Source organism: Schistocerca cancellata, chromosome 1 (assembly GCF_023864275.1).
Source record: "Schistocerca cancellata isolate TAMUIC-IGC-003103 chromosome 1, iqSchCanc2.1, whole genome shotgun sequence".
Lineage (NCBI taxonomy): Eukaryota > Metazoa > Arthropoda > Insecta > Orthoptera > Acrididae > Schistocerca > Schistocerca cancellata.
In genome coordinates, this window is record NC_064626.1 from 1,279,108,035 (window position 1) to 1,279,124,734 (window position 16,700).

Genomic DNA, 16,700 nt, shown 5'->3' on the forward strand with positions numbered 1-16,700 from the left:
CAATGCCAACTTAATGCTGGTACATTAGTGATATCAAAATCATTTAGGCATCTGTTAGCTGTCTGAACCCTGCATCAGGTGATTGAATCTCCTTATGCAGGGTTCGGAGCATTTTTTTTATCACTTTCCTTAACCTTCTCCTATTTGCTATCTTCCTTTTTCTTCTGATAAAGCAGCCACTGTAAGAAGTTCTGAAAGTTTTTTTTTTCCATTTGTGCTCCCGCTGTCCGTGTTTCGACAGTTGGTAAGTAGGCACTCCTATTCATTATTGTTCAGTTGTAATCTCAAGGCCCTATCATGGTAATCTCAAGGCCCTATAATGTGTGAACAACTGACAATATACTGCTTATGATAAGGAGAATGTACCCACATTTGTGGAAAATATTCTTAGTTTTACAAATATATCTCAATGTTTTATTTGTACCATAAATTTTGCTGTGATATGTTTTGCTACTGACGTTGACAGAACTGTGTTTACCTGAATATAAGATGAGGCCACCCCAACCCTTTTTAAACAGACTCAGTGGGAAAAGTTTATTTCTAACATAATCTGACTAGCCATAAGTAGAAACTGTTTTATTGATTCATAGTATGTGCCTAAAAATTAATGTATAATATTCTAAACTTAGCTCATTCGCTGATTTTGATAATAAAAGCAGAAAGAAAATAGAGAGAGAGAAATAATTTATCTCAAATTTTATTTTCAATTCCTTTTTTGCGTACTATTTTTGCCATATCAGTATTTTTAACTGTCTTCAATTCATCTTCATTTTTAAGCCTACTGCCATTTCTTCCTCCCATAGTCCCATAATTTGTGAACCACCCATAGCATTGGATATGCAGCACTTTCTGAACCCTTTCATAATAGTCACAATACTCCATGTGCCCTGCCTCCCATCTGTGTCAGCTGTGGAGAACACCATTCGCCTTGCTCGCCTGACTGTGGGATTCTCCAGAAAGAAAGGAAAATCATGGAGTACAAGACCCTGGACAGACTGACCTACACTGAGGCTAAGAGAAAATTTGAATGCATGCATTCTGTGTCTTACACTGCCACTACAATAGTTCTGGCACCATCAGCTCATCAGCTCCGCCAACCCATGTCACCTCTCATAGCTGGAAGACTGCACCTGCCCCCTAGATGGTGGGGGGCATTTCCCTCCCTGTTGCTCCTGCACCACCTACTTCGGGAGCAACACCCCCCCCCCCCCCCCCCCCCCCCCCAACCATCGGGGACGTCTGTCCCCACTACTAAGCCGGAGAAGCATAAGTCTTCTTCAGCTTCTCTCGCTAGGAAGGGATCCCTTGGGTCACTCCCTTAGCAGGTTTCTTTTAGTGGGAAAGACGTCCCTGCCAGTGGCTGAAGAGCCCAAAAGCAGCTCTTTGTAGGGCTTCACGCTCATGCTCAGTCCCGGAGACTGATCCAGTGAAGTCCTCCCAGCCAGGTAAACCCAAGGAGCAGCGAGAGAAATCCAAAAATAAAACCCTTAAGACCAAGGAAACTGTGGTGGCACCCACACCACCTCTACCTGCAAGCTCTGTGGCTGAGGATGGAGTGGAGATTTTGGCGTCCGCTGAGGACCTAGATCTCGCCAGACCCTCAGACACAATGGATATAGAGTGCTCAGGCAATAAATCGGGTGCAGCAGGTGACTCTGAGGCATAAACTGCCTCATTGAATGTTCCGTGCCTTCCCAGTCTCTCGATGTCATCCTCTAGTGGAACTGCGGTGGTTTTTTCCACCGCCTGGCTGAGCTACGGCAACTGTTAAGCTTTATACCTGCTATCTGCATTGTCTTCCAGGAAACCTGGTTCCCAGCAATGTGGACCCCTGCCCTCCGCGGCTATAAGGGATATTACAGTAACCGTAGTGACTGTAATCGAGTGCCAGGTGGAGTTTGCGTTTATGTCCTAAACTCGGTCTGTAGTGAACATGTGCCCCTTCAAACCCTCTTGAAGCTGTGGCTGTCAGAATAAGGATGAGGCAGGAAATAACTGTCTGCAATTTATATCTTCCTCCAGATGGTGCAGCACCCCTAAATGTATTAGATGCACTGATTGATCAGCTCCCTAAACCTTTCCTACTTCTGGGAGATTTTGATGCCCATAACCCCTTGTGGGGTGGTACCATGCTTACTGGCCAAGGCAGAGATATCGAAACTTAACTGTCACAATTCAACCTCTGCCTCTTAAATACTGGGGCCGCATTTCAGTGTGGCCATTGATTTATCAATTTGCAGCCCAGGACTTCTCCCATCTATCCACTGGAGAGCTCATGATGACCTGTGTGGTAGTTTACTTCCCCATCTTCCTGTCACTGCCCCAGTGTCATGCGCACGGACGCCTGCCCAGATGGGCTTTGAAGAAGGCGGATTGGGGAACTTTCACCTCTGCTGTCACCGCTGAATCTCCCTCACACGGTAACATCAATGTGATGGTTGAGCAGGTGACTAGCACAATTGTTTCTGCGGCAGAAAACGCGATCCCTCGCTCTTTAGGGTGCCCGAGGCATAAGGCAGTCCCTTGGTGGTCGTCGGAAGTTGCTGAAGCAATTAAGGAGCGTCGGTGAACTCTACAATGGCATAAGCGGCACCCTTCCCTGGAGCACCTCATAGCCTTTAAACGGCTCCGTGACCGTGTTCGCTACCTTACCAAACAACAGAAGAAGGAGTGTTGGTAGAGATACGTCTCCACCATTGGGTGCCACACGTCACCTTCCCAAGTCTGGGCAAAGATCAAACGTCTTTGCAGGTACCCAGTGTTTTCATAAATGGCGAGTTATGTACCGACGCAAACACGATTGCCAAGCACTTTGCTTGAGTCTCTGTGTCGGAGAATTACCCCCCAGCTTTTCGCACACTCAAACGGCGGCTGGTAGGGAACGTCCTCTCATTCACTACATGCTGCAGTGAATCGTGTAACGCCCCATTTAGAGAGCGGGAGCTCCTCAGTACCGTTTCACATTGCCCCGACACAGCTCCTGGGCCTGATGGCATCCACAGCCAGATGATTAAACATCTCTCATCTGACTAGAATAGACATCTTCTCGTCATCTTCAACCGGATCTGGTGCGATGGCGTCTTTCCATCACAGTAGCGGGAGAGCACCATCATTCCAGTGCTCAAACCCGGTAAAAACCCACTTGATGTGGATAGCTATCGGTCCATCAGCCTCACCAACGTTCTTTGTAAGCTGCTGGAATATGTGGTATGTAGGCAGTTGTGTTGGGTTCTGGAGTCATGTGGCTTGCTGGCTCCATGTCAGGGCAGTTTCTGCCAAGGTCGCTCTACCGCTGATAAACTTGTGTCCAACAAGTCTGCCGTCCTGACAGCCTTTTCTAGACGGCAACACCTGATTGCCGTCTTTTTTTGACTTACGTAAAGCATACAACACGACTTGGTGACATCATATCCTTGCCACATTGTATGAGTGGGGTCTCCGGGGACCACTCCTGATTTTTATCCAAAACTTCCTGTAGCTCTGTACTTTCTGTGTCGAAGTTGGTGGTGTCGAAGTTGGTGACCCCGTAGTTCCATCCATATCCAGGAGAATGGAGTCCCGCAGGGCTTTGTATTGAATGTCTTTCTATTTTTAGTAGCCATTAACCGTCTAGCAGAAGCTGTCGGGTCCTCCATCTCACCGTCTTTGTATGCAGACGACTTCTGCATCTCTACTGCTGCTCCAGTACTGTTGTTGCTGAGCGGCGTCTCCACGGAGCTACCCACAAGGCGCAGTCGTGGGCTCTAGCCCACGGCTTCCAGTTTTCAGCTGCAAAGTCGTGTGTCTTGCACTTCTGTCCAGTGTCGTACCGTTCATCCGGAACCCACACTTTACCTTAATGATGATCCACTCACTGCAGTGGAGACCTATCAATTCCTAGGACCGGTTTTCGTTGCTCGATTGACTTGGCTAACCCATCTTCATCAGCTTAAACAGAAGTGCTGGCAGCACCTCAATGCCCTCCATTGCCTGAGCAACACCAATTGGGGTGCAGATCGTTGTATGCTGCTGCAGCTCTACAGAGCCCTTGTCCAATCCCGAATTGACTATGGAAGTGTGGCTTATGGTTCGGCAGCACCTTCAGCATTGCACTTACTCAACCCTGTGCACCATTGTGGGGCTCGATTAGTGACGAGCTTTTAGGATGAGTCCAGTGACCAGCATACTGGTGGAGCTGGTGTCCCTCCACTGCACATCACACGTGCACAACTGCTCGCCAGTTACGCAGCAGACATTCATAGTTCCCCTGAGCATCCGAATTACCGTCTCCTTTTCCCGCCCGCGGCAGTCCATCTCCTGCATCGGCGGCCCAGATCGGGGCTAACAATTGCGGTTCGCGTGCGGTCCCTTCTCTCCGAACTGGAGTCCTTCCCTTTACCACCTCTACTTGCGGTCCAGTTACATAATAAGAAAAAGAAAACACGCAATCCGCAACACAAAGCATTTGGCAGTGGACACAGGGCAGTTATTTGCTGCGGTTGGCAGTGATAGTTAATGCCCGATCTCTTTTGGTATCGTGCACAACCGTAGTTCAAAACACTCTCCACCTAAAACTGCCACAATATAGTGTCCATTTAATACTTGAAGTTGTGAGGTCATGCAACCAGAAATTATTACCAGATCTATGTTGTTCTTTGCTTCAGATTCTTAATTTCATGAAAGGACCCAGCACAACCATTTTCCTTTTTTTTTAAGCAAAGAACTTGGTATTCTGGTCGAAACAACCTTTGACCAATCCAGCATCAGGTAATCATCCATCCCTTTTCATCTGTGCTGGGGGCAGTTTTTCTTTTGATATCGTTTTTCTGCGAAGAATCACATATTGAGGGGATGCTTGCTTCCCTCTGCTAGTGCACTCATCATTACTGTTATTTTGGCCATTTCCAGCTGAGGCCACCTGGTGATTAATACTATATGGTCATTTCATTTCATTTGTAGAACTCATTATAGATCTCTAACATTTGGAGGCGTATCAAAATAAGTAGGTCTGATCAGTATTGCCCATAAGACTTGGCAAGTACACTCCTGGAAATTGAAATAAGAACACCGTGAATTCATTGTCCCAGGAAGGGGAAACTTTATTGACACATTCCTGGGGTCAGATACATCACATGATCACACTGACAGAACCACAGGCACATAGACACAGGCAACAGAGCATGCACAATGTCGGCACTAGTACAGTGTATATCCACCTTTCGCAGCAATGCAGGCTGCTATTCTCCCATGGAGACGATCGTAGAGATGCTGGATGTAGTCCTGTGGAACGGCTTGCCATGCCATTTCCACCTGGCGCCTCAGTTGGACCAGCGTTCGTGCTGGACGTGCAGACCGCGTGAGACGACGCTTCATCCAGTCCCAAACATGCTCAATGGGGGACAGATCCGGAGATCTTGCTGGCCAGGGTAGTTGACTTACACCTTCTAGAGCACGTTGGGTGGCACGGGATACATGCGGACGTGCATTGTCCTGTTGGATCAGCAAGTTCCCTTGCCGGTCTAGGAATGGTAGAACGATGGGTTCGATGACGGTTTGGATGTACCGTGCACTATTCAGTGTCCCCTCGACGATCACCAGTGGTGTACGGCCAGTGTAGGAGATCGCTCCCCACACCATGATGCCGGGTTTTGGCCCTGTGTGCCTCGGTCGTATGCAGTCCTGATTGTGGCGCTCACATGCACGGCGCCAAACACGCATACGACCATCATTGGCATCAAGGCAGAAGCGACTCTCATCGCTGAAGACGACACGTCTCCATTCGTCCCTCCATTCACGCCTGTCGCGACACCACTGGAGGCGGGCTGCACGATGTTGGGGCGTGAGCGGAAGACGGCCTAACGGTGTGCGGGACCGTAGCCCAGCTTCATGGAGACGGTTGCGAATGGTCCTCGCTGATACCCCAGGAGCAACAGTGTCCCTAATTTGCTGGGAAGTGGCGGTGCGGTCCCTTATGGCACTGCGTAGGATCTTACGGTCTTGGCGTGCATCCGTGCGTCGCTGCGGTCCGGTCCCAGGCACCTTCCGCCGACCACTGGCGACAACATCGATGTACTGTGGAGACCTCACGCCCCACGTGTTGAGCAATTCGGCGGTATGTCCACCCGGCCTCCCGCATGCCCACTATACGCCCTCGCTCAAAGTCCGTCAACTGCACATACGGTTCACGTCCACGCTGTCGCGGCATGCTACCAGTGTTAAAGACTGCGATGGAGCTCCGTATGCCACGGCAAACTGGCTGACACTGACGGCGGCGGTGCACAAATGCTGCGCAGCTAGCGCCATTCGACGGCCAACACCGCGGTTCCTGGTGTGTCCGCTGTGCCGTGCGTGTGATCATTGCTTGTACAGCCCTCTCGCAGTGTCCGGAGCAAGTATGGTGGGTCTGACACACCGGTGTCAATGTGTTCTTTTTTCCATTTCCAGGAGTGTAGTCATGCAATTTCCTAAGATTGACCACATGAAGCTGACATGCAAGTAGTTTCCTACATTTGCCATGGGAAGTCATTGAGTGAGTGTAGTTATGCGTCATAATGTTATGTCTTGCCCTCTTTTTCATCCTCATGCACTAACCATTACTTGCTTTGAATTTTATGACACACGCAGTTGGCAAATTCTTCTGTGTGTCCAGCACATTCATTAGGATAACTTCTCAAGTAATCGGGAACACTTCATTACGTTTCTCTTGCACATATTAGACAACCTGCTGCTCCAAATCATGAAATTTTCCCTACTTTTTTTCCCGTCAAAGTTTGGCACGTAGAACTGATAATCATTAATTTATTCTTTGTCTTGATGCCAACTGTGAACATTCATATCTACAACAACAAATTTTCATCCTTCTGCTCAATTGTATGTGGCCTCGACTTCATGAATCATCATTAATTTAAAGTTGTCTGTTTGAACCAGTTGGGAACTGTGAACTTGTAGGTCCATGTTTTTTAACTGAGTCACAGCTGTAGTTTGCATCCTCTAGTGATTCCTACAATTTACAGTTCTTACAGCACTGCCAATATAAGCATAAATGACAGGTATACAATGTCCTGTCAGCTTCCTATAGTGGAATTGGCAGAAATCGTACAACTTTGGACTAACACTGTAACCAACTTCGAAAAATCAACAGTGCTCTTACTACAGTGGCAGTTTAAGGGCCCACACGAACAATGTAAACCGCAACATCGTCAGAAATAGACCGCCAAATATTTTTGACAGCCTGAGCTGTGAAATTAGGTTCCTACCTTACTACAATTTGTGAAGCCATAGCTTTCCTTTACAATGCTGTTTATATTTTAGTTTGTTATACTAACTTTGTGTGATCATATTATCCGTAGTTGCTTCATAAATATTGCAACTACAAGAAAGTACACATTTTGTCACCAAATGCACTTTTTGTAAAATTGAAGTAAAACATAATTGGTGGTGTGTAATGAAAGATATTTACAATTTGGCTTGCTTTCTAGATCATAAAACAATTCATAACAAAAAAATGTTGATTTTACTTGTGGTATTTGTTGTCCGGTTTTAGCTCACATCAGGAAACTGCGTCCATGGACGTTTTTGAGGTACTCCTGTGTTTGCCACCAGGAATCAACATGCCAAACAAAGGACTGCCTTGAAAACATGCAAGCAAATGGCATTTCACCATGTGAATGAAAATCAGTCATAAATTGTCATACATGAAATCAACATTTTTGTAACAAACTGTTTTCTGATCTAGAAAGTAAGCTACATTTCAAATTTCTCTTACAGACCACTGATGATTTTATTATTATTTCTTTCTTTTCTCAGACGTTATGTCTGGTCAAAAATGGAAAGTGACGTGGACCTTGACCAAGCGTGACTTCCTTTTAACTGTACGGTATATATTATATTGCATTTAGGAACTTTCGGGTAATTGAACATGTATCAATAATTACGGATTTCTGTAGTTGTATATATAAGTTTGGATGTAGCTGTATTGCATTGATGTACTGGTGGATATTGTGTGGTATGACTCCTGTAGTTGATAGTATAATTGGTATAATATCAACTTTATCCTGATGCCACATGTCCTTGACTTTCTCAGCCAGTTGGATGTATTTTTCAATTTTTTCTCCTGTTTTCTTTTGTATATTTGTTGTATTATTATTATTATTATTATTTCAATAAAATGAAATGCATTTGGTGACAAAATATGTTTTCTTGTAGTTGCAAAGACAAGATTTAAAATACCTTGAATATTAGACATAAACTATTCTTATTTTATTCATAATGCATGTGTAATCATCTATATGATATTATTGGAAGTCATGATCATGTTTGCTGTTGTGTGATAGGCTAACAGAAGCAAATCGTGTACCTGCCATCTTGATTTAATTTCTTGTGAAGGTAACATATGCTGTATTTAAACGTTTTATTATTTATAATTGCATGTTACAAAAGTATGCAGTTCCAGCGGTAGATGGCATTAAAAGATCTCTCCAAAATGATATTTTTGGTACAGTTCGTTGTGGTAAACTGGCAGGAAGTGCTGCTTTGGAATATAAAACCTTTGCCTAATCAGTTGCACTATGTAAACACAGTGACTTCAGTAGCAGTAATTTAATCTGTGGATGTAAGGTGACCCTGTATTTTTTGAAGGACAGATTTGAGAAAAACCCTTGTCTTGTAATTGGGTAAATATGGTAATTTTATTAATAGCGTAACGTAACAGCTCTCTGTTCACAGAAATAATTTGTGTGCTGCTCCTTATAAATGTGACATTTCCTTTTCTATTATATGAAGTGATAATTGCCTAAGTTTTTAAAATAATTGAAATATTGTTCCTTTTAATTCTTTGCATCATTTATTTATTTATTTATTTATTTATTTACAGTTGTTACGTGTATGCTGTGCTATGTGTGAAAGTTGTTGTGACAAATATTGTGTTACATTTAATTAATTAATTCGTTTCCAGATTGGTCGAATGTTCCCTCAGGCAGTTTATTTCCCCATAAGGACATTGTACCTTACACTGAAAATAGAACAGAGAGAACGAAATAAAAATGTCGAAATGGTACCTGTGACTAAACAGGTAAGTGGCACAGAAATAAAATATCCCTAACTTTTGCACTCTAGCTATATTTTACTTGCTTTTCCAGTTATCTCGTAATATGAGTATTAGTAGTAGGCTAGTTGTTGTTGTTGCCGTCATCATCTTCAGTCAAAAGACTGGTTTGATGCAGCTCTCCATGCTGCTCTATCCTGTGCAACCCTCTTCATCTCTGAGAAATTACAGCAACCTACATCTCTCTGAATCTGCCTACTGTATTCATTCTTTATCTCCCTTTCCAATTTTTACCTCACATGCTTCCCCCCAGCACTACATTGGTGATCTCTTGGTGCCTCAGAATGTGTCCTACCAGCCAATCCCTTCTTTTGGTCAGGTCGTATCACAAATTTATCTTCTCCAAATTCTGTTCAGTACCTCCTTGTTAGTTACATGGTCTACCAATCTAATCTTCAGCATTGTTCTGTAACACCACATTTGAAAACTTCTATTCTTTTCGTGTCTAAACTATTTATTGTCCATGTTTCACATCGATACATGGCTATACTCCATACAAATACTTTCAGAAAAATCCTAAGGGCCCAAGTTTGATTCCCTGCTGGCTCAGAGATTTTCTCGCTCAGGGACTGGGTGTTGTGTTGCCCTAATCATCATCATTTCATCCCCATTGATGTGCAAGTTGCTGAAGTGGCGTCAAATCGAAAGACTTGAACCTGGCGAACGGTCTACCCGACGGGAGGCCCTAGTCACATGGCATTTTTATTTACTTTCAGAAAAGACATCCTGACAAATCTGTTCTTGATGTTAACAGGTTTCTCTTCAGAACACTTTCCTTGCCGTCGCCAGTCTACATTTTATATCCTCTCTACTTCAACAGTCATCAGTTGTTTTGCTTCCCAAGTAGGAAAACTCGTTTACTACTTTAAGGTGTCTCATTTCCTAATCTGGTTCCCTCAGTATCATGTGATTTAATTCGACTACCTTCCATTAGCATCATTTTGCTTTTGTTGATGTTCATCTTATATCCTCCTTTCACAATCCTGTCCATTCTGTTCAACTGCTCTTCCAAGTCTTTTGCTGGCTGTGACAAAATTACAATGTCATCGCAAACCACGAGGCTATTATTTCTTCCCCCTGGACTTTAATTCCTACTCCAAATTTTTCTTTTGTTTCCTTTACTGCTTGCTCAATATATAGATTGAATAACATCAGGAATAGGCTACAACCCTGTCTCACTCCCTTCCCAACCACTGCTTCCCTTTCATGCTCCTTGACACTTAACAACTGCCACGTGGTTTCTGTACAAATTGTAAATAGCCTTTTGTTACCTGTATTTTATCCCTGCCACCTTTAGAATTTGAAAGAGAGTATTCCAGTCAACATTTTCAAAAACTTTCTCTAAATCTACAAACGCTATAAATGTTGGGTTGCCTTTCCCTAACCTATCTTCTATGAGAAGTTGTAGGGTCAGTATTGCCTTGTGTGTTTCTACATTTCTGCGGAATCCAAACTGATCTTCCCCGAGGTCAGTTTCTACCAGTTTTTCCATTTTTCTGTAAAGGATTTGTGTTATTATTTTGCAGCCATGACTTATTGAACTGATAGTTCAGTTATTTTCACACCTGTTGTCACCTGCTTTCTTTGGAGTTGGGTTATCCTATTCTCCTTGAAGTGTCTGATGTCTTATACATCTTGCCCACCAGGTGGAAGAGTTTTGTCATAGCTGGCTCTCCCAAGGCTATCAGTAGCTTTACTGCCAGGGTCTTGTTTTGACTTAAGTCTTTTAGTGCTTTGTCACGTTTTTCATCCAGTATTATATATCCCTTTTAATCTTCCTCTATGTCCCCTTCCATTTCCATAATATTGGCCTCAAGTACATCACCATTGTGTAGACCCTGTATATACTCTTTCCACATTTCTGCTTTCCCTTCTTTTCTTAGGACTGGTTTTTTATCTGAGCTCTTGATATTCATATAGGTGGTTCTCTTTTTTCCAAAGATCTCTTCAATTTTCCTGTAGGTAGTATCTGTCGTACCCCTTGTGGTATGCACTTCAACATCCTTACGTTTGTCCTCTAGCCATTCCTGCCTAGCCATTTTGCACTGTCAATCTCTCTCTCTCTCTCTCTCTCTCTCTCTCTCTCTCTCTCTCTTTTACTCCTTTTCTCCTGCTTCATTCATTGCTGATTAAATGTCATATCTCTTCTGTTACTCAAGGATTTCTACTAGCCCTCTGGTGCCTTCACTATTTCGTCTCTCAAAGCTACCCATTCTTCTTCTACTATATTTCTTTCCTCCATTCTTGTCAATCGTTCCCTAACGCTCTCTCTGAAATTCTCTACAACCTCTGGTTCTTTCAGTTTACCCAAGTCTCACGTTCTTAAAATGTCACCTTTTTGCAGTTTCTTAAGTTTTAATGTACAGTTCATAATCAATAAACTGTAGTCAGAGTCCACATCTGCCCCTGGAAATGTCTTAAAATTTAAAACCTGGTTCCTAAATCTCTGTATAACCATTATATAATCAATCTGAAACCTTTAGGTGTCTCCAGGTCTATTCCACGTATACCGTATTTACTCGAATCTAAGCCACACTTTTTTTCCAGTTTTTGTAATCCAGAAAACAGCCTGCGGTTTAGAATCAAGTGCAAAGAAAGTGGAAGTTCTGAGAAATGTTGGTAGGTGCCGCCACAACTAACTTCTGCCGTTGAATATATGTAGCGCTACTTAGGCATGCTTTGCAGGCACAAAGATAAATACTGGCGCCAAAACCTCTGCGTCAGTAAATAAATTAAAGAGGCATTTCAATGTACTACAAAAATCCGACTGGCAAGACTGTTTGGGATGTTTCTCAATGTAGCCAACTCTACGTTCTGAATTTTTTCCTACCTGTGAAAAGAGGTGGTTGCTAATAGGAACTTGAATTGTGAATCACATGCAGTATTCTCTCACCATAAGAATAATACGAATATAAACCTTTTTCCATGTATTCTTTCTTGTTTGCTGCTATCTCATTTAAATCCTGTCTGCCTAATAACTACGAAACTAGAGTGAGACAACAGCAAATGCGGAAGAATATACATATCATGTCATGTTTATATTTGTATTATTCTTATGCCTGATAGTGATACAGTCAGAAATGAAGCACGGCAATTGACTAGATTTTTAAATCTAAGATGACTCTAATTTCTGTGCAGCATGTAATGTACTAAAGAGCCGACAGACCGTAAACACTCAGAATGCGACAAACGCATGCGTGACACAGTACAGTAATGCATTTTCAGCTTAGAGTGACGTAAACACCTATAAGAAAGAGAACGGCACTTATCAGATCAAAGAAAAATAAGCAGTCAATTCAAACCAGACAAAGCATGTGAAAAAGGAATGGTACCCATATAAATACGGACGGAGCGCCTGACACATAGCAATGGCTACCTGGTAAAGCTTAACTGCTAAGCTTACGACTCAAACCAAACTACTGTAGCTGTATCGTCATTCATTCGACCTAAATTGTGTCTCATATTACAATGGACCAACTTTGTTTCGATTTGGACGTGCGGCCTAGAATCATTATTTTGTTACTTAATTAACTTGCTGTGTGTTTTTAATTATTGAGACATGGGCACTAACGAGTGTACTGCAGAACAACATAATCTAAAAGAAAACAACAAATGAGTTTTGTAACATTTTAACGTGTGTGTTTGTACCTAGAAACAATAGATGTTTCACATGTTGATATATTTGTAATGTTTAATGATTTAGAGTAGTTCAGTACTCTAATTAAGTATTAATAAAACCTTGATGAATATATTCGTCAGGTCAGAGATCTTCAAATAAAAAGATTATTTTGTAATTTACTTCTTTTCTTTTGATTGTCAGGCTTCCACCTCTGATGCTGGTAATACTGCTGTGGGCAGCCCAACACCAGGTGTTGCAGGTAAGGAGCATCCTTTTACGATCCACAGTCAAATATATGAATCCGTATGGTTGGACTATTCATTTTCTCACTTACCATCCATATTGATGATCTGCTGTAAGAAATCACCACAGTACAAGGTGGGACCAAGGAAAATAAAAGTATTCTTGGTGATACTAGAAGTCATAATTGTAATAAGTGAACAGAGCATCTCAAAACAGGGAAGAAAGAATGCAGTTTGAATGCAATTTGGTGATCACTTTCGGAAATAACCAAGAATGTAAGATATGGAATATAATGAGCATCTACAAAATTTACAATGCATGTTGGAGGGTGCTTTGCTAGTCATTCTCTCTCACGTTCCACTCGCAAATTGAATGAGGGACTGTATTGGTATGAGCCCCAGTTTCCCTTATTTTTTCCTTACTCAAGTTTGGAGACTGTAGAGCCCTTCTACAGGCTGTCACAAATGCTGATTCTCTAAACTTTCTCAATACCAGGTCATGAAAGGCTCTTGCTCTTCGCTCCTAGGATTCTCATTAAATTTTGGGCAAACGATTTTCATAAAACTCTCATATTGCTCCATTTCCACATACTCATACTATTAAAATTGACTGCTAACACATCTAGCAACGTGCCTTTGAATTGCTTCAATGTCAACCCAAAATCCGATCAAATGGGGGTTTCAAATACTCGAGCAATATTGAGGAGTGAATCACACATGCTTCCTGAACATGGTCTCTTTTATAGATGTGCTGCACATTCACAAAACTAAGAGTAAACTGTTTTAGTCCCAGTATATGCCTTCTCTACAACTAACCTTATGTTCTCACTACATTTCATGCTGTTTTGTAACTTGATAGCTAAATAGCTGACACATGAGACTGAGTGGAGTAACATACCATTAACATTGTATTAAGGCAGCAACGAAATATATATCCTACTCATCCAATTTAACTTACATTCATTCACCTTTGAAGCAGTCTTGCTATTCTTTGCACCAAAAAGAAATTCTGTCCAAGTCGTCCCTAATCCTCCTACACCCACCCAGTGACATCAGTTTGCTGTACACAACAGCTTTGCGGGTGAATAGTTTCAGGTAGCTGCCTATGTTTTCTGGCAGATGTACATGGAGGACAGGAGTACTCCTGTACACTTCGATGTGGTACTTCTGAAGTTACATTCAGCTACTAGTGTCCTTAGTTCTCTCGGTATAAAAGTTTTTGAGCCATTCATATATTTGAGAACCTATTCTGTGTGCTCAGACCTTTGTTAATAGTCTGTAGCGTGGTACACCATTGAATACTTTCTGGAAATATAGAGATACAGAATCTTGCCATTGGTCTGCACTCACCATTTGTAGGATATCATATGTGAAAAGTGTGGACTAGTTTCTAAATCCTTTTGGAATTATGGAAAGATCTTCTCTCTCTAGGGAACTCATTGTATTAGTGCTGAGGGTATGCTCAAGGATCGTATAGCAGACCAGCATTTAAGATATTGGTATATAATTGTGCACATTTCTTCTATTTCTCTCTTCTTCTGTATGGGATTAACCTGCACCTTTGACAGTCACATAGGACCATTCATTACGCAAGAGGTCCACATTGAATGTGAGCTAAGGTGTGCCAATGCCACACAGTACTACTTGAAACTGACTTGGAAATTGATGAGAGGTGTAGTCTTGTTTGCTTCAAGGTGGTTCAGCTATTTACTGCAAGTATTGAAAGTGCAGTTTGTTTTTCTGTTGTTAATGTGTTTCTTTCCAAGTTGCATCACTTGGCGGAGTTGTTGTAGTGGAAAGAAGCAAAACTGTGGTGAGCACTGTGGCTATGCACGGAATAGTTTGTGATTTGCATTTGTGTTGTCAAGGAATGTAGAGGAACAAAATTTATTGTGATTAGGTATGATGATAATGAGCAAACACTGTAGACATTGGGAGAGTTTGAGAAGATTGTTTCAATGTGGTCTCAGAGATTTGAAAGGACCACCACAGAGCAGCATATCATCTCTGATAAACTAACCAAGGGTCTTGCAAAAGTGTAAGTTTTAATACTGTTTGGTAGGTGCGTTATAATCCAAATAATTATCAGATTGGCATTAGCTAAGCATCAGTGCATGTGATACTATATGAATGACAATGACAAAAACATTGGCTTGATGGGTTCCTCATATTTTAACACTCATTCAAGGGGAGGAGAGTGTGACATCTGCAGTGAAAATGTTGAAGATGGACAAGGCTAAGGAAGGAGAGTTTTTCTGCCGTCTAATCACTGTGAATCAATGTTGGGTTCACCATTACAGTCCATAATGAAAAACAGAAGCGAAAAATGGAAACACACTGATTTTTCTCCACCAAGGAAGACAAAGATGAAGTCCTTCTCTGGGAAGGTTATACTGTCTCTCTCTTTTGTGATGTGTGGGAAATGATGTTAACCAACTATTAGGCCATTACAGCCAGGTATTAGTAAACTGTTCTGACTGATCTCTGACCTGACAGTGACCAGAGGAGATGAGGAGAGACTGTGAAACACATGACTCCTGCATAACAATGTGCCTGCTCGCAGTGCTCAAGAGATGAAATCTTACCTCATCCATATTATTTGCCGGAAATAACACAGTGATTTCTCACTCTTCCGAAAACTGAAGGAACATTGTGTGGATAGCATTCCACCAGTGGTGACAAGGCAGTTGCAGGTGTGGAAAACTTTTTCCACAGTCAAAAACTTTTTCCACAGTCAAACTAAGGTCTTTTAGGCTGTGTCCTACGTAAGCATCAGAAGTGACTGACAGCGAGGGATGCCTGGATACGCAACACTCCAGCAAAAAGCAGCCGCATTGGGTGAAAAGTTTGGGTGTCCTGCATGTGAGCGACACTCACCCGCTACAAGATGGCTACGTAGAGCCAACCAGCTATTTCAACAAAATGGCACCCTAAACTGTTGAATACTGTAGCTCAAGAGTAAGTGAACAAAATTAGCTTTACAAAGGTAAATAAAGCAAAAAGGAATGCTGTGCATGAAATTTCCAAAGGGAGGAATCTTCATTGAGAATTTCATAATTTTTATCATCAACTATGAAGATCACCAGACAAATTCTTCAAATAGACGTGAATGAGCAGAGTAGCGTTCAACTAAAAATACAAAGAACGCAGATGGTGTCTTGGAGTTATCTGTGGTGTAAAGTAGCGTACTCGATTGACAAGGGTGGTTGATTAACGGACATGGGTTCGGTTCTCAGTTGTTTCTTAAATTTTAACTGACTCAGCTGCAATTCTGTATACTAAGTTTTATGTACACTGATTACACTGCATCGCCAAATATATTTGTTAGTTCTTGTCAAAGTACTTGATCTTTAAGGGTGTATATACATCATCATCATCATTTAAGACTGATTATGCCTTTCAGCGTTAAGTATGGAGCGTAGCCCCCCTTATACAGTTCTTCCATGATCCCCTATTCAGTGCTAACATTGGTGCCTCTTCTGATGTTAAACCTATTACTTCAAAATCATTCTTAACCGAATCCTGGTACCTTCTCCTCGGTCTGCCCCGACTCCTCCTACCCTCTACTGCTGAATCCATGAGTCTCTTGGGTAACCTTGCTTCTCCCATGCGTGTAACATGACCCCACCATCTAAGCCTGTTCGCCCTGACTGCTACATCTATAGAGTTCATTCCCAGTTTTTCTTTGATTTCTTCATTGTGGACACCCTCCTGCCATTGTTCCCATCTACTAGAACCTGCAATCATCTTAGCTACT

The 16,700-nt window shown here is 42.3% G+C and overlaps 1 protein-coding gene across 1 annotated transcript in view; it reads left to right on the forward strand.

Moving 5' to 3' along the window:
* The window catches only part of LOC126146787 (transformation/transcription domain-associated protein), a 508,296-nt gene that overhangs the window by 401,346 nt on the left and 90,250 nt on the right, over positions 1-16,700 (forward strand). Inside the window, exons 56-57 of the mRNA XM_049915647.1 lie at positions 8,933-9,049; positions 12,903-12,960. Of these exons, the coding sequence (XP_049771604.1) occupies positions 8,933-9,049; positions 12,903-12,960 (175 nt within the window). The remainder of the gene's footprint in view (positions 1-8,932; positions 9,050-12,902; positions 12,961-16,700) is intronic.